The sequence below is a fragment of the Syzygium oleosum genome, unplaced genomic scaffold (assembly GCF_021117445.2).
Source record: "Syzygium oleosum isolate NSW1041296 unplaced genomic scaffold, Sole_v2.1 Sole_v2.05, whole genome shotgun sequence".
NCBI lineage: Eukaryota > Viridiplantae > Streptophyta > Magnoliopsida > Myrtales > Myrtaceae > Syzygium > Syzygium oleosum.
Window position 1 is genome coordinate 4,572,304 of NW_026607489.1, and position 17,861 is coordinate 4,590,164.

Genomic DNA, 17,861 nt, shown 5'->3' on the forward strand with positions numbered 1-17,861 from the left:
AGTGACTGATGCAGCTATGCAATATAATATCTTACACCACACATTACCTGCACTTCTTTGATAAAGTGTACAATTTGATTATCTGGGCTCATCCCAGAACAATGGAAATAACATTTCAATAATCACAAAAAAAATCGATAAACAATCAAACAAAAAATTAAATTCTCAAAAATTAATCATCGATGTCGACATCGGAAGCTCCTTGTTGCAAAGCCAGTGTGAAAATTCAAATAAATTGTTCAAGCTCTAGTATCTAGCGATGTATAACTCAACAGACTCGAAGAAATTGCATCTGCATAGAATTATCATGACAAAGTGCTATTAAGTCATCCACGGTTGACTTGACATGCCATGGCTTAAAGAAATCCGAGTTTACATCTCAATCGAACTTCGCCATATAACAAGTGTAGGTAACAACACCTAACAAGTGTTTTCAAGTCATGCACAGTTGACTTAAAACGCCATATAACTCGAGAAAGTTCAAAGATTTACATCAGAATTCGAACATCTCCATGACAAGTGTGGGTAACAACAACTAACAAGTGCTTTTTAAGTCGTTCGCGGCTTTCAAATTCTACAGCTTCCCATGCAAAGTCATGGTTGAATATTTTTAAGATTAAGAAATCTCACCTAATTCGCATTATACTCTACAAGAATGCCAAAATCATAAGAGTGGGTAAGTTCCCTGATTTTTGATGGGCACGTTGTGCTTATCTGAAGACATTGATTGGAGGAAGATTTGAGGAAGCAATCTCTTCACCTGCATACTCGCAGTTTCCACCTAATGCACATCACAACTTCACCTTCTTCCTGTTAATTAGCATCATTGTCATCATCCTTCATGTACTTCTCCTGCACTGCTGCAACTGTAAGACTCGTTTGTCAAGGAAATCTCACTATATTTATGACATTATAAAAGGGCAATAATGTGATCATAAAACTCGTTCATCATGACATTCACACACCAGACAAAGTGAGTAAAACAATGGATGAAAACCATCATCTGAACTTGGATACTCCTGGAGCAGCACACAAAATTAACACCCACCAAAACTTCTTACACGGTCACATAAGAACTGCAATAGCAAGACTCCGTGCCAAGTGGAAGTTGCATGCCACTCTCCATTCTAAATAGCAGATACTTGGTCAACTGTCACATGGTTTTCAACAATAAATGACCTAACTTCATCCCAGAACAAGCCAATTTCTTCTCTCCATGCATAGACCCATGATTTCCAATATCATTTACATGGCAATAGCAAATAATATATGATTAAGAATGCAACAAAATTGTCCAATGATCTGCATCATGTCACAGCAAAAGGACGGCCTTTTTCTATAACATGAATATAAGAGAAACATCAAACAGGAACCCCGATATCAGGCGAAGCTCCCAAATAAAAGGATATCTGTAGTAGTCCCAGTCAACTGGACCAATGGCTATCTTGCTGAATTCAACAGCACTAGGTTCCATACCAGCAAATATAAAGCCATTGCTCTTGTCGATCAGCTTCACGAGGTTCCCAACACTTTCTTTATCCTGGAAAGCACCTTTTTAACTTCAGAAAATGAAAGCAAAGAGGCTTCAACTGGAAATTTTCAATCAGATATTGTGTTTCTCAACTCTCTCGGAATTATTCCCAACATATATACCATTGCTCCTAACATGGAAGGCAAGGAAGTGTACCTATACCTGGATATCGAGAGTCGTAAAATTGACGAGACTATAATCTTCTATTACATCACAAAGTTCCTTCGTAAGCTTCCTAGGATAACAATCAAATCAGCTTCAACAAATCAGTAAATTTGGGATCAGTTGGATCCAATACAGTTGATACAAGTCACAGTAACCAATGTGCACCACGAAAAAGAAGATCCGCTCATCCTACTTAGACTCAGTAAAAAAAAATATTGTCATGCTTGGACATACAGGATCTTCAAAATATATCAAAGGAGGTGTTCAAGAGGTTGTGGGATACCCTTTGAAGATACGTGATCAAGTAGAGGATGCAAAACATTCCTTTCTCAATAAAAAACTTTAAGGCAGCAGGAAAATCATCATCACTGCATTGGTATACATAATTGGGCACAGAATCTGATCACTATTTGCCAATGCAAGAATCTACTTAATTACATAGTATGATTCGATGATACAGATAAGGGCACTTACGATCTGATGCCAAATGAAAGTTAAATGCATAACTCCAAATTCAAGGTTACTGCAAGAATGCATGAAAGAAAAGAGAATATGAACTCGGAAGTTCATATTTACACACAACATAGACCTTGGTACTTGCCATTGCACTCCACAATATCACACCTGTACTTTGCAGAGCGAGGATCCTGGTCAAGATGGTGCTGTAGATAGGATAAATCTTGCACATCCGTGTAAAAATCAAGATTAAAAGCTGCAAAATGTCTGCAAACTGTCAGCATTAATCACTGAAATTTACCATCAGGTGAGTAAACTCTATATAGCTGCAGCACCTAGCTTCCCATAGCTCTCAATAAGATCGATCTTAGACAAGATATTGATGTGTGGTAGTTCCAAATGTAGCATTGTTGATAAAGAGAGAAGCAGAGCACTTATATATTTGCCTGGATCACTGCATAGATGGGAATCAATTAAATGCACTGCAGTCAACTGCATGAGAGTGAAAACATGTTTCGCTTAGTCAAACTGGGAGATTTCCCCACAAGCAGATCAAACTGATAAAGTAGAATGTAGTAAACCACTAAGGAAGATGCATACACGGAGGTTCAACTTCTTTACAATTTTCTCTATAACTCTCTTGGCATTTGAGTGAAGAAAAAATAACTCCACCTGGCCAGGGAAATCAAAGAGAAGATAGTGATCTGCAGAAATATTAAGTGTCAGGTATATTATTTGGTGACAAAGTATATAAATAAAAACCAAAACCAAAAATTTACGGAAAAGAGCATGGAGACATTCACAATGGCTTATGCTAGTAGGGAAAGGTGTGTGTGTGTGGGGGGGGGGGACGGGCGGGGTGGTGTGGGGGTGGGTTAAGAGAGAGAGAGAGAGAGAGGAGTGGGGCACAAGGGATTCAGAGAACACACTCAAATGGAATAAGCTACATATGTGCCTTTTATTATAGTATTAAGTAGTGAAAAATATGACCACAAGAGTAGTTACAAAACTAGACTATATTCCAAACATGACTCTCCTCAAAACATGAACCTGCAGTTGATTTACAAAGGTGGGTCGTGAGTGGCAAGTCAAACTTCATCACCCAACAAAATAGGCAGAGCCGCACAGAAACTGTTTGACTTGTCCTTATAAGCAAATCACCCTCCTTACCATGCTTGGTAACCGCACCAAAACAGACAGAGCCCTAATTTTGAGGATGAGAATGAAGGGCTTCTTCATTTAGTTTACAACATTTTCTATACAAGGATTATCTGCATATGCACTCAAAGGGATAAAGACAATAAACACCAATATGGTGAAATATTAGATTTCTTAAAGGAAAATGAAGTTTGAAGAACAATGGTACTCTCAATCAGCAACGAGCTAAGTCAGAGAACCCAAAAACTATGGTTAGAAAATAGTACACGGTTTTACTTTAGTTCCTTATGATTTACTTAGGACAGAAAGTTTTTTCATCATCCCCTCTGACGTGCAAGTTGCCATTTAACTTAATGTAAAGCAAAAAAATTGCAAATGAAGGGCCTATAAACTTGAATACATATAGTGCTCTGTTTACATTGTTGTTTTCAGGGTACCAAGCTCAAAGCAGCTGGATTAACTAAAGTCTAGTATTATTTAGTCACGGTACATTCTCTCTCCTATCAATTTGCCTATCACCCCCGTCATTATGTCGCTATTCCCATTCTCTATTCGACAAGGTTACATTTACCTCACGTTTTTTTTCCAAGGAATGCCCATCTTATACGGGAGTAGAGTGTAAAGCGATATGTTTAATTTACCTCATGAGCTAACTTCTTGCTAGTTTAAGATTTTAAATGAATTAGAGTAATCTCGCATAATTTCTATATAGAATATCAGGAAAATCAATGCATTGGTTAGCATTGCCAACACCGCCATTGCCAAAGCACTAGGATCTCATCCTATAATAGATTAAGATGGCGAACCAGAAAAAGGAACCGCAAAGCAAAAAGAATGCCATATCATTTGGCAGTACATATACATATACAGAAAGCGACATTCATTATCCTAGGATACAAACCTTTTAAAAGAGGTTTCAGCTTAGATTCCAGCCAATCAATGTTCTTCTCTAGGTAATCCATACAGTACACAAGACCTGGTCCAACACAACAAATAAAGGAACGTGAGTGGAAGCAACAAACTAAAAATAATAGTTAAATCACATAAGAAAGGGATCCCCAGGGAAAATATAAAATCTGATTTTCCACAGACGAAGCTGTTATTTTGTGTGTTGTATTTGGAAAAAAAAAACCACCTAGGTGTTGAAATCTAGTTTATAAACTCATTTGCATAACATGTCTAGATGCCTTTGCCGTTAATTACTAAAAAGAGATATCTCTAAAGAAAGTTAAATGGAAAGTACATGGTCACCTCCATTAGGCCCAAGAGAATGCTCCATCATCACGTCACTTAGTTTGATAAGTTCCTCAATATTTGCAGCACATTCATACCTATTCTCATGTTAAGGGCAATACAGTGACAACAATTTCTACTACTTAGCGAAAAACAATAATTCAACGCATTGATAATGCAGGAAAAAAAGGATACGGCAACATATCGTTGGCAGGATCCAAATTGATGACAGCAACTTTCCTGCATGCCACGAGAACTCAAGAATTTCTTAACCAAATCGAATGAAGTGAGCACAAGCATCTTCCAGGAAATGATATGATATGAGCAGCAATAAGAACAGAAACCGCTAATCTCATTCAATTTCCTGTCTCCCATTCTTATAATCTCGCTTTTTCCAAAGTAGAAATCTGGACTAGACAAACAGATAGGTTTTCCACACTGATATAAAGAATCTGCATGGCCAATGACGGTATGATATGTCAAGCACGGAGGACTAAACTTTAGGACAATGCCCCGGATTGTGACAATACATAGCCACATATCATGATAAACAGTACATTGAGTTCTGGTCTCACGTCTACTATCCTGCACTTCCTTGCATGCCAGTGACTTGTACTTAAAACCAATCAAGAGAACACTCCTGTAAACCTTGTGCACTCTATTGCTTGCCGGTGACTTGTGCTAAAAACCAGTCAAAATAACACTCTCAGAACCACCACCATGAGTTTGGCGGTAAAATTATTTTGAAAAAGAGCATACTAAGTGATCACTACAACAACACAGATGAGTAGTTTTGAACTCACTCATTGATTGTTGACAAGTCAAAAGCTAGAAACAGCAAAGGCAAACATGTGACATGTACATATAACAAGTCATAAAAGTTGCGCAACCAGCTAAATTCATGAAGAGTGAACTTTACAGATATCCACAAATAAAAGATCAAACACCACAGCAAGTGTGGAATGCTATAGTGAAGCTTAATATACACATGCGCTGGCAAGCTAGGGACACTCTTTGGAAGATGGCTGTTTTTAACTCCAAAGCTTATAGAGAGCAATGTCTTATTAGGTATAAGAGAAAGCCTTTCACGATGACAAACTAGTTGAAAACAACTAAGACTCAATAATAACTCAGTTTTTCGTGATTGCTATTATCACCAAGACAGTTAAACTATTTCAACTACAAAATGTTTGCATCCTAGACTGGTGTACTGCAGTCAAGTATCACACCGGCCACAACCACCCAAACACCTCACAAGACTGCTGACAATAAGGTAGGAGTGGAGTAAAGTTTCTAGCGGCGAGGAAACGTAACTTGCTCCCCAATATGGGGACACATAAGGGTGAATACTAGTCATCCCAGATCTCAAAAGGAATATATATCCAAATTCCAAATATAGATGAAGAGAACATACCGACACAAACAGAGAGTGAGAATACCTTCCGATGAGTTGGAGGAACTGAGACATGCCATTACAATAGGTAGTCTTTCCTGATCCTGGTGGACCAATAACCACTTGCCCAAACACCATCCTCTCTCTCTCTCTCAACCTCTTTCTCTGCAGGTAAAGTTTTCCTTATCTTAAAATGAAATAACAAAAATACGAAATCTACAACAAAGTTCTTTATACATAGTTGTTTCTAATGAATCAAAAGATGATCCCAAATTTGCTCGCTCGTCATTAATTAAGTAAACATTTTTTTCTCATCACCAAGAGAAAGCATGGGTACATTCCAACTATATTAGTCACTAAAAACAAGGCCTGTTTGGTTCATTGCCATGGAATCCCACTCCAAGCAATCAAATTCATTAAAAGGGGATTTCATTTATATATATATTTTGCATCTATTATAAAAATGAAGGGAAGTATCAACGTGAATTGCGAGATGAAGTCAAAACAAGTACAAAATACAACAAGCAAATAGTTTATCAATCCGACAGATACAAAATGGTCGACCAAAAAATTAAAATTAGAAATTCACAGATAGAGAATAAAGAAATGGGTGTTGAAGATTTCTCTATTATGTACATGTCACTGTCCTCTCAAAGAAGTACATCTACAATTCACAAAAGCATTTTCCCAAACACCTCATGCGCAAGTCCACATGCGCCCAATAAAGAGCCAAGTCAAGCCTCTCGCACCAATAAACCCTATCCAGAAACGAGCAAGAATCGCATCCTCTTTCCATTCCTTCCACACACACACACACACAAATCCCTCCCCACCCACCCACCAAATCCAACATCAACCAAACAAGGGCTACCGCAACTCATTTTCGCCTCAGAAATTCGAGAATCCCGCAATCCCCAACGAAGCAGCTACCAAACATCAGGAAAAGGAAAGCTGCCAAAGAAATGAAAATCTGCAAGCACCTCCGCGGCGGCGTAGCGTAAGCGGCGAACCGGATCTTGAAGTCTCGTGAGAGCGCAAGCTAGTGCGACGGCGGTTTCGTGCGGTGGCGCGCCTGAGAAATGGAGGGAGATTTAGGGTTTTAGGGACTGGACCGTATGGTTCGCTTTAGCGTCTGCGTCCTGCAGTTGAAGAGAGAAGCGGAGGAACTGGGACTAACTCGAGAGCTTGGCTCAGTGAGTCAAGTAGGACTCGTCTCGTCGGCACGACCGCCGGTGGCGGTGGCGCGGTGGCGGAGCGGGAACTAACGGTAGCCGACGGATTGGAGATGGAAAGATCCCCGGCCGTTGGATTTGAGCCAAGTTTCACCGGTTGTCTACTTTCTCCTAGGATCGGATGCCCGAACCACTGGAAACTACATCCGGACACGAGCAAAATGAAGTATAAAATGTTGGGATAATGACACAAATGATCCATAAAGTTTGGCCTAATGTATAATTTGGTTCTTGAACTTTTAATTTGTTAAATGCGATATCTAAACTTTAGCCTAATGTTTAATGTAGTCCATGAATTTTTAATTTGTTCAGTGTGGCCCTTGGACTTTTGGTACATATTCAATGTAGTTCCTAAAATATATGAAAATGTTCAATGTAATAGTCCATGATCTTGGACTACATAGTTAAATATAGTTTAATTAATAGAAGGATTACATTGAACATTTTCATATAGTTCAGGACTAAATTGAACATGTACAAAAAATTCATGGATTATGTTAAACAAATTAAGGCTAAAGTTCATGGATCACATTGAATAAATTAAAAGTTAAAAAACTACATTACACATTAAGACAAAATTCATGAACTGTGTGCCATTTTCCCTAAAATGTTTTACACATTTACGAATCGGCACGTGACCCGCTAAAATATGGATGTCGGACAAATTAAAAGTCAAATTTAAGGATGTTTTACGATGTTACCTTTCTTATTAGGACCGGACCATTGCAAACCTTTTAAAACCAATGTAATTTTTTGGAAACCATCTAATTGAAAAGGATTCAAAATTTTCCATATTTGTTCTTAATTACGACGGATTGTTGTAAGCCTTTTACAAAGCCTTTCGCTCGTCGTAATTGAACAATAAAACGTGATGATATTTTTGTCCTTTTTTATAACGAACCATCCTAATATTTCGCGTCGTAATTGAAAAAAAAATTCCAAATTTAGAACGATTTTTAGGACTTGTCCTGATTAAATATCGTAACTCTTTGAAAATCATCGTAGTTGATAAAATATTCAAATTTTATATGTTTTGTTCTTAGTTGTGACCGACCGTGATAGACTTTTGAAAACCACAAAATCCAAGTTTACTACGTTTTTATTCTTGGACATGATGCCTCCTTGTCGTAAACATTTGTAATCCATCATTAGTTTGAAAATATAGGCTCCATTTGTTTCGCTAAAAATGAATGATTTGGAAAATATTTTCCTTAAAATGATCATTTATATCTCTTACAAAAATGAATGAACGAACAATATTTTCATCGTCCACGAAAATGTTTAGATATAAATTGTTATCGATAATGAAAGCATTTGTCATCGACTAATTATTTTAAGCGTTATGAGCAATCTTTTTTAAGAAAATATTTTCCAAATCATTTATTTTTCGCGAAACAAACGGAGCTATAGTTAGTCTTTGTAAATTGCCATCGTTCAAAATTACCCACATAAGGAAGTTTTGTTCTTTGTTACAATGGACTATCATAAATCTTTGGAAATTGTCTTAGTTCTTTTTTGGGTCGAAAAATGGTCTTAATTTAAAATATTCAAATTTGTGAAGTTTTGCTATACGAATCATCACAACTCCTTTTAAAACGTCGTAATTGGAGAAATATCCAAAATTACAACGTTTTGTTCTTAATTGTGACAAATATTCGTAAACTTTTGTAAACCGTCATTATTAAAATTCCATTGTGTTAGTAGAATCCATAAGCAAGAAGAAAAAATTTCTTCTTCTTCGCACCCTCGCTGGATCTGGCAAGGGCAGCCCTTGCCTAGGCAGCGAGGGTCCAGCCCTCGACAGAGCCGGCGAGGGTGGCCCTCGCCGGCCCTGGCTTGTGGCCGGTCGCTGGCGTTGGCGACCTGGCCATGGCCAAGGAAGGGGAAGCGAAAGAAAAAAAGAAAAAAAAAAGAGAGAAATATTAAAAAATTCAAAATATTATTAATAAAAAGAAATTTTGCGCGGTTACCAAACTCATTTCTATTCTTTTTCTATTCCAAGAATAAAAATTTTAGGCAGTTACCAAACGCCTTTAAATGCTTACAAATTGTTCCAGGGCACAAAATAAAAAAGAATCATTTCTGAGCAGAATCAGTTTTCGGGAACAGAATGATTGCCAAACGCACTCTTACCCATCTCAAGCCTTTGGGACTTGCTTTGCTATGAAGCTTTAGCTATGTATCTTTCTTTTTTATCTAAATGAATGAGAAAGGCTATTTCTGACCAAAAATAAATAAATAAAAATTCCAGATGAATGAGGTGACTGTTGCATTGCTATTATTGAGGGTGGGGGGCAATTTCTCGCACGGGTCCATTCCTCAATCGATCACATTGTTGAGAGGCATTGAAGTACTAGATCTTTCAAGCAACAATTATCTAAAGTAGATTCAGGTATTTCATTCCGGCAAATTAAGTTCCGAATTTGTCTAGCAACAATTTTGTCACACCTCATATCTATACCCGGAATTTAGGGAATAACCGGCCATCTTTTGTAGAATAAAGATAAAATTAACCAAAACAAATATTTTTGCATATCGATTAAACAAAGCCATTCGTTGAATGAAAATCATAACAAAGTCCAATATATCATGAATTAATGAAAAACTAGAAACTCTTAAATTCCAAATTAACAAACTTTATTCAAATAGTCTAATGTAAAGTCCTATGTCACCCTGAATCGTTCTCCACATGCATTCGATCAAACTTCCTCGTGTTCAAAAACCTGAAATGATAAATTTTGTGAGGATGGTGGATAAATTACCTCTATGCATTTAGGCGTACTCGGCTGAAACTGTTGCGAGAAATGGACAATGCCTCTGATTATGGTCGCCTTTTCAGCTCCTGCGCTGATTTTTGTAGATGGTGAATGATCGAAGCTCATGCAGATTTTCCAGAGAAGGCACTTTCTTCCCTGAAAGTCTGTTGCTTGCAAGTTGAAGTGACTCTAGGTTTGTGCAATTCGATATTGACAGACGAACCCATCCCTCAAATAGGCTCGTGCCAATTGGAGACTTGGCAGTGTGAAGCCTAAGTCTGCTGGAAGACTCCCTCGTATTTGGTTGGCTCCTACATCGAAGTTAGAGAAGAGAAGAGTATTCAAGTTGGGATTGTACCAGACAAGCGGTTCATTGCTACAGAAATTTTTTGTAATTTCAGCACGTGGCCCGGAACTGCGGGAATGATCTCACCAAAGTTATTTCGCCTGAGGTAAGCCTTCTGATGAAGATAAGTTCCGAGGAAGGCACACTCACATTGAGATTATTTGCATACAAAGAAAACCAGCTTAGCTTCGATAATGAACCAGACGTCTATCGAAATTTCTCTAGTTAGTTGGTTGTATACAAGGATGAGGCCGAGAAGGTCGGAGCAAGCTAACATGTTTTTGGGAATTTCACTGACCAATGAATTGTATCCTACTCGTAAGATATGTAGGCGGCGCAACCGCTTGACATGTGGAGGACTGAGGAGAGATCGACCCAGAGAGTCTTTGTGCTCCCAAGTTCAGTACCGGGACAGAGAGTCCTTGTGCTCCCAATTTAGGAACCGGGACCCTTTGGTGCCTGTGACTGCATGTGCCGCCAAAATCACAGGCAAATATTATTCCCCAAGTTGAGCACATTAAAGGGATCTCCCGTTACTCCAACCTTAAATGCGAGCAGCGCGAGTTTGTCAGTTTGTTTGTGGCAGAGCAGACTCGGTTAAAGCACAGTGCAAGAACTAAACAACCGAGAAGCAAGTTGCATAATAGTGACTCTGCACTAACAAGTTTCATGACTAAAAGGGGATGCGGGTATATATCGAAGCAAGGCGAGAAGAAACAAGATATGTATATCATAAGGATAATGACGTGTGCTGATTCAAGTTACAAAGAGAATGAAGGAGGGGGGGTCTACTGTGACTAGTGCACGGCGACACTAGCCCACACACTCATTTTTCCAATCCACTTTCGAGGGCTTGTGTGGATGTGGCGAATAGGAATCACAAAACGGGGCCCCGGGCATTAACAAACGGGGAGGCAAAAGTGAGTATGTTCTGCAATGCAAGTCCAGCCACTCAATAGATGAATAGCAGACTGGATACTCTTCTGTTGCTCTCCTGAATGATGCACTACTTTTGATTACCACATCGCAGCCCACAGGAATGCGGGCTTGATACAACGAGATGACATATAATTTCAGTTAAATCCTTTTGTTTAGCCACCTTAATGTTCCTCTCAACTGATCAATATATAGTTCAGCTGTTCTTGCCGTTGCTTTTGTGGTCCTTTTCATTTCTTTCAGGATAATCGCGCATTGAAGGTGGAAAGAAGCTGCTTCGGAAGAATGTGTCCATTCAGAACGAAGAAAAACAGTATTCAAAATTCTGTAACTTCTCCATTGCAAATAATCACTATTTATTTAGAGAAGTACGTTTAAGCATATTGGTGGTTAGTAATTTCTTGACGTAGTTAGTAATTTCTGCCTTTAAAAATTTACTTATTCATGTGATTAATGAATCCCCTGTGAAATAAGTGACTATCAATATGTTTATTATAAGTTTCATGCATATGTCATTAAGTGCTTTCCCATAAAAAAAAAGGGCGATTTAGTAACTTTAACATAATGCGGAAATAAAAGCAAGGACAGTAGTAAACTTCAGAAATATTAGTGCTGAATAATTTGCACTTGCACTCCCAGAAAAATCCAATACACTAGAGTTACACTATTCAACTAAAGCATACTTGGATAATTCGTACCACATTCATCAGACAGTTTATAAGTGTTCTTAAATCACCACATGCTAGAATGCTGAATCCAGAAGCTATGCATCCTTAAATTCGCCCTCCAGAGCAACCGCATGGCCTATAGCTGACTAAAGCAACGGCGAGCCATTCCCACTCAATCTGCAGAAACCAAGCTTTATTTTGAATAAGATTTCCAATAACTAATCCATTGCAATTCCTCTTAATGAGTATCATACTAATGAAAAGAAAAAAAAAAACAGAAACCAGACAATTTATGTTGGATTCAATTTAAAATACTATGGAACCAAAACAAAATTCTAAGCAAAGCAACAGTTCTCAAGAATGTGTGTGCACTCTAGGCCTTGTGCTAGTTTAGTTGTGTATAGATACAGATGGAGAATAATGATCAAGTATCATTTTGAGGTAAAAAGAATGATCCATCCTCTTCAGTTGTAGAATTTACCTGTCCGCTTTTGTTTGCTTAAACAACCATAAAGGTATAACAGCTAAACAGAAGCTGTTAGTAGTTCATCTTCTCCATGTAAACCCAGTGCAAAGAGTTTCTCCCTAATCTGTTGCAGCTGATTTGCAATTCCGCTGATGCTCATCCGTCTTCCGGGCACGCTGTGCGAACAAGCAACTCCAATATTGTACACCAAAACCAAACACTCTTGAAATATGCAGTCGCTTTCGAAAAGCCAATGCTGGGGACTATGGTGGCCTAATTGGCTCTCTCTTTCTTGAAGCAAAACGCTGTCTGTAATTTCGAGTACTTGTCCGGGCAAAGCTTTTGCGACAAAACTATGAAGAGTCAAATTGTCTCTGAATACGTCATCGGTGGGACTCAACCCTGTGAACATCTCCAGTAAGAGAATGCCGTAACTATAGACGTCCCCTTCTCTGGAAACCTCGCATCCCATTGCATATTCTGCCATACATTTAGATGATAGTGCAAGTCAAATTGATGTGCCTAAGACTATAAGAGTTATCATTAGCTACCAAACTTGAGAGAGAGAGAGAGAGAGAGAGAGAGAGAGAGAGAGAGAGAGAGAGAGAGAGAGAGAGAGAGAGAGATTACCTGGTGGAGTATAACCAATTGTCCCTCTCAGCCCCACTGAGCTCATATGATTAACTACAGTATCAAGGGATGACCCAAGAAGGAATTTCGCCAATCCAAAGTCACCAACATGTGCGACCATATCCGCGTCTAAGAGGATATTACTTGGCTTTAGATCACAATGAACAATGGGGATGTGGCATTGATGATGAAGATAATCCAGTGCAGAAGCAACACCTATAGCAATGTTTATCCTCCTAACGAAATTCAACTTTTTTGGGAGCTCATTCCCATGAGATGTTGCGTTTGGATGTAGCCATCGTTCCAGGCTTCCATTGTCCATGAATTGATAGACTAAGGCCTTAAAATCATTTCCTTGATAATCATTACCTGAGCAAACGGTTAGTATCTTTAAGAGATTTCGATGTTTGATGTTCTTTAATGCCTCGCACTCCACCATGAAGCTCTTCAGTGCACCACAACGGACTAAATGAAGCACCTTCACAGCAACAACAGTTGCATCGTCCTCAAGTATCCCCCTATAAACAGAACCAAAGCTGCCAACACCAATCAAATTCGTTGAAGAAAAACCATCTGTTGCTTTTAGGAGTGCTCTATAGGACACCTTCGGACGTGAATCATTTATTGAACTTGAAGCTGGTTCATTTACTTTCTTCTTCAACCCACAAAGATATAAAAAAGTCAGGATAAGAGCTATTCCAAGAACTCCGAAAATAATAGAAGCAGACAATATTGCTGTATTTATCTTTCTGTTCTTGGAGCTTTTGGTGATGCAGTTGGGGAGGTGAAATTCTGGCAGTCCCCCGCAGAGCTCATTATTCCCAATAATAGAAGTACCAGTAGCATTCTTAAAGACTCCTTCACGTGGTAGCATGCCTTCAAACTTATTGTACGATAAATTCAGAAGTTTCAAGGAGCGAAATACTGTTAAAAATTCTGAAATTTGACCTGACAAATTATTACGTGAAAGATCTAGTTCTTCGATGCCTCCTAACGATCTGATTGATTGAGGAATGGACCCATGGAAGAAGTTGCCCCCCATCCTCAATGATGTCAATTGAGTGCAATGACCTAAACTGATGGGGATTTCACCTACTAACAAATTGTTCGAGATGTCCAGCGTAGTCAAAGTTCTCAGGTTGCCGACTTCTGTGGGTAGAACCCCAATCAGATGATTATGAGACAAGTTCAGAATGATTGTTAATGATGAGAGACCTATGACCTGTGGAGGAATGGCACCACTGAGATTGTTATTAGACAGTATAAGCACGTCAAGAGATTGGCAATTAGATAGATGGGGCGGAATTTGCCCTTGAAAGTTGTTCCCACCAAGATCTAGTTCGATTAACTTGGTTAGATTTCCCAAAGAAGATGGGTTAGTGCCTCCCAGGTTGTTATCACTTAAGTACAGTCCCCTTACATCTTGTAGAGCCCCCAAATTTGAGGGGATGACACCTGATAACTGGTTATCATTCATATACAATATTTCCAGATTAACCAGATCCCCGATTTCTTCTAGAATTTCACCGGATATATGATTCCCGTTTAACAAAAGTACTTTGATAGTGGTGGATAAATTACCTATGCATTTAGGTAACACCCCGCCAAACTCGTTTGCGTCAATAGTCAAGTACTCTAATCGGGTGCTATTAGTTAACGAGCAAAGGAAGCTCAAGTCTTCAGGTTTTCCACTTCCAAGTTGGTTATCACTGATTGTAAACCGACTAAGCCTATGCAGTTTTTCCAAAGAAGGCACTTTTTCGGAAAATCTGTTATCAGAAAATAGAAGCCAATCTAGCTTCGTGCAATTCGATATCCACAGAGGAATTGGCCCCTCAAGTTGGTTCAAAGAAACTGTAAAAATTTCAAGATCTGGGAGTTTGAGGCCTATGTCTGCAGGAAGAGTCCCCTCTATTCGGTTCTCTAAAACTTCAAACGCAACGATCGAAGAGAGATTAAGTAGTGAAGATGGAATTGTACCTGACAATATGTTTCCTCCAAAGCTAATCATTCGCAAGTTTTTCAGGTGGCCTAGAACTTGGGGAATGCTCCCGCCCAAGTAGTTATGGGTTAAATAAAGTATCTCCAGTGAAGATAAGTTCCAAATGGACGAAGGCACACTTCCAGTTAGATTGTTCCCGTGCAAAGCAAACTCTTGTAGCTTTGGCGTTGAACCGAGCTCTCTAGGAATTTCTCCAGTTAGTTCGTTGTTCCCAAGCCGGAGGATGACCAGGTCCGAGCAACCTGACATGTTTTTGGGAATTTTGCCAACCAGTGAATTGTTGTTTAATTGCAGGATACGCAGGCGGCGCAACCGGCCGAGTTGTGGAGGGATTTCTTGATTGAAGCTATTGTTTTGTAGCAACATCTCCCTCAAGAAGCTGAGATTTCCGATATGAGAAGAGATTGATCCGGAGAGTCCTTGTGATTGCAAATCCAAGACCGTGACCCTCTGGTGCCTGCGGTCACAGGTAATACCATACCATTGGCAAAACCCAATGCTATTGTTCCATGAGTTGAGCACGCCAAAAGGATCTCCGGTTATGCCGGCCTTAAATCCGAGAAGCGCGAGTCTGTCTGTTTCATTGGCGGTGGAGGAGGCTTGGTGAAAGCACATGGTAAGAACAAGACCAAGAAGCAAGTGACATGATCGAGACACTGCAAAACTCATGCTTACGAATTTCATGACTCAAAGCACAAGAAAGCGGGTAGATATGAAAGCAAGGCAAAGAAGTAACAAGAGGCAGGATCGATGCGAGCGGAAACTGTGACGAGATTTATAAGGAGGAGTCGTTTTGTGTGGACAGCTTTTTGAAGCGCTGTTTTTCTTTTTGTTTTTTGTTCTTCTTTTTGTGAGTATCATCAGAGTGCCATGTAAAAAGAAAAAGAAGAAAAAGTATCTCCCAGTCAATAATGAGTATCTTCCCATTAAAATGCAACTGGTGGCTCTCTCTCTCTTAGGAAAAGCGGTCACTATAGTCAATCAATTTGGTCCATTTAATACTTTTGGACCATTATTGGTTTCCGTAGAATTATTTGAAAGGAAATATGGTTGTCATTGTCGGTGGACAGCAATTCGGACTACTTTTCATCAAGTGGGAAGACTTTTCATTTGAAACCTGAAGGGACTTTTTGTCTGGTTACATATGCCGTATTACATGAAGAGAGAGGAAAGTGGAGATGATGATGGTTGATCGTGCAAGACACTGACGAGAGAGAGAGAGTGTTGTATTAATTGGAGAGAGAGAGAGGGTCTAGTGCTTGAAATCTTAAATTTAAATATACATATACATGTGGATCGATCCGGGTGAGCGGGCGGGCGGACGGATCGTTCCACGTTTGAAATCGGGAACCGGACTGGTACCCATTGGTTTCAAGAAATTAAAACCGGGAACCGGACCGATCTCCATGGGAACCGCCGGTTCTGGGCTGGCTCGGTCTGGTTTTGGGCGGTCCGGGCGGTTCTCGATTCTTTTGCACACCTCTAGCTGTGATGTTGATGTGTGCACATCTGCGTGTATTTCGGGGGCCGAAATTGCACGGTCCAATCACAATCCGTGGATCGGAGCCAATCACCGCTGGTCGGTTATGTGGGTTTTCCGCATATCCCACAAATTTCAATGGTTATGATTGCCTGTGATCCATGGGCCATGGTCCATGCAAATATTTCCTGGTACGTTGGGCTGGAAATTTACAAGAAGGTGGACTGTCGGGATGTTTCCTTCAAGTCAATCAGTGCAATGCCCACACCATTACTTCATAGGAAGCTCAAATGGTCATGACTTTGATACTTCCCAGTCAACACTAAAAATTGCCTCGTAAATTACGCCCGAGCCGTGTGTAAAAATTGACCCTTTCATGAGATACTGTCTTGCCAATGAAACTCTTGCTCCATTCACAGAAACACACAAGTTAAATGATAAAGTCGTCTCCCTTCTTGCACGGAAAAGGAACCGAGAAATTTAATAGGTTTGCAATTTGAATTTTTACTCTCAACAGTTTGCAACGGAGGTGTAGAATTCTTGTGGCGGTAAGATACAACTTTGAGCGTTTATATTTGAGAAAATTACCATTTCAATCCTAAACCTATTATACGCATTCTAATATAATCTCAAACCTTTATTTAAATATAATCCTAAATCTTTGCGTGAAATTCTAATATAATATTTTCGATCAATTTTAGCTTGAAATTGCTGACGTGGCATCTAGTCATCACTGGTCGTCCTATGAAGCACGACTGGCGATCTGACATGGACAACTTTTCTCGAAACAACGCCATTTTAGCTTCAATTTCTAATTTTTTCTTTTTTCTTTTTTTTATTCTTTCCTTCTTTCCTACTGTTCATCTTCTTCCAAACTCTGGTTCTCAACAGTGTTTCAGGTACAGCTTAGCGGCATAAGAGTACCAATATAAACATAAGGGAAAATTCCAATTAAGGACCCCAAGTGGGGTCAAATTCTCAAATAAGGATCCAAAGTGAATATTGTGTCAAATAAGGGCCTGAAGTGCCCAATCAGTTTCAAATAAGAACCCGAAGTGCTCAAAAAGTCTCAAATAAGGACCTGGGTCCTCGGCCGGCCAAAATACCCGCCGGCCGGCGAAAAAGTTACTGTTCCGGCACCGGAACAGTAACTTTTCATTTTTTTCTTTTCCTTTTCCTTTTCTTTTTTTTTTTCTTCTCTTCCTCCGCCGGCCATAGCCGGGGCTGGCGGAGGTCGCCGACCTCAGGCGAGCCGCCCTCGCCGGCGTCGGGCGAGGCCGCCTCGCCGGCGTCGGGCGAGGGCCGCCCACCCTGGCGAGGCAAGGTCGCCCTCGCCGGCCTCGGGCGAGGCCGCCTCGTGGCGTCGGGCGAGGGCCGCCCTCCTGGGTTGGGCGAGGCCGGCCTCGCCC

The 17,861-nt window shown here is 39.8% G+C and overlaps 2 protein-coding genes across 3 annotated transcripts; both read right to left on the reverse strand.

Annotated features, from left to right (window-relative positions):
- Nucleotides 1–277: 277 nt before the first annotated feature.
- On the reverse strand, nucleotides 278–7,318 carry LOC115685669 (GPN-loop GTPase QQT1). Of its 2 annotated transcripts, XR_008816694.1 has the most exons (12): nucleotides 6,917–7,318; nucleotides 5,983–6,101; nucleotides 4,739–4,783; nucleotides 4,562–4,641; nucleotides 4,212–4,286; nucleotides 2,753–2,856; nucleotides 2,488–2,644; nucleotides 2,321–2,408; nucleotides 1,694–1,766; nucleotides 1,409–1,540; nucleotides 761–867; nucleotides 278–647 (listed from the first exon to the last, which is right to left on the reverse strand). XR_008816694.1 is itself a non-coding variant. In XM_056311928.1 (11 exons), exons 2-11 carry the CDS (start codon nucleotides 6,072–6,074, stop codon nucleotides 814–816), a joined length of 900 nt encoding a protein of 299 aa, XP_056167903.1. In that variant the 5' UTR covers nucleotides 6,075–6,101; nucleotides 6,917–7,318; the 3' UTR covers nucleotides 278–813. The 2 variants fall into 2 exon arrangements, 1 of the variants encoding a protein (XP_056167903.1); XM_056311928.1 differs by having other exon boundaries at nucleotides 278–867.
- A 4,484-nt stretch (nucleotides 7,319–11,802) lies between these two features.
- On the reverse strand, nucleotides 11,803–15,775 carry LOC115685659 (probable LRR receptor-like serine/threonine-protein kinase At3g47570). Its single transcript, XM_030610746.2, has 3 exons — nucleotides 12,971–15,775; nucleotides 12,356–12,820; nucleotides 11,803–12,051 (listed from the first exon to the last, which is right to left on the reverse strand). The coding sequence occupies exons 1-2, from the start codon at nucleotides 15,654–15,656 to the stop codon at nucleotides 12,399–12,401; spliced, it is 3,108 nt and encodes a 1,035-aa protein (XP_030466606.1). The 5' UTR covers nucleotides 15,657–15,775; the 3' UTR covers nucleotides 11,803–12,051; nucleotides 12,356–12,398.
- Between the last annotated feature and the right edge of the window lie 2,086 nt (nucleotides 15,776–17,861).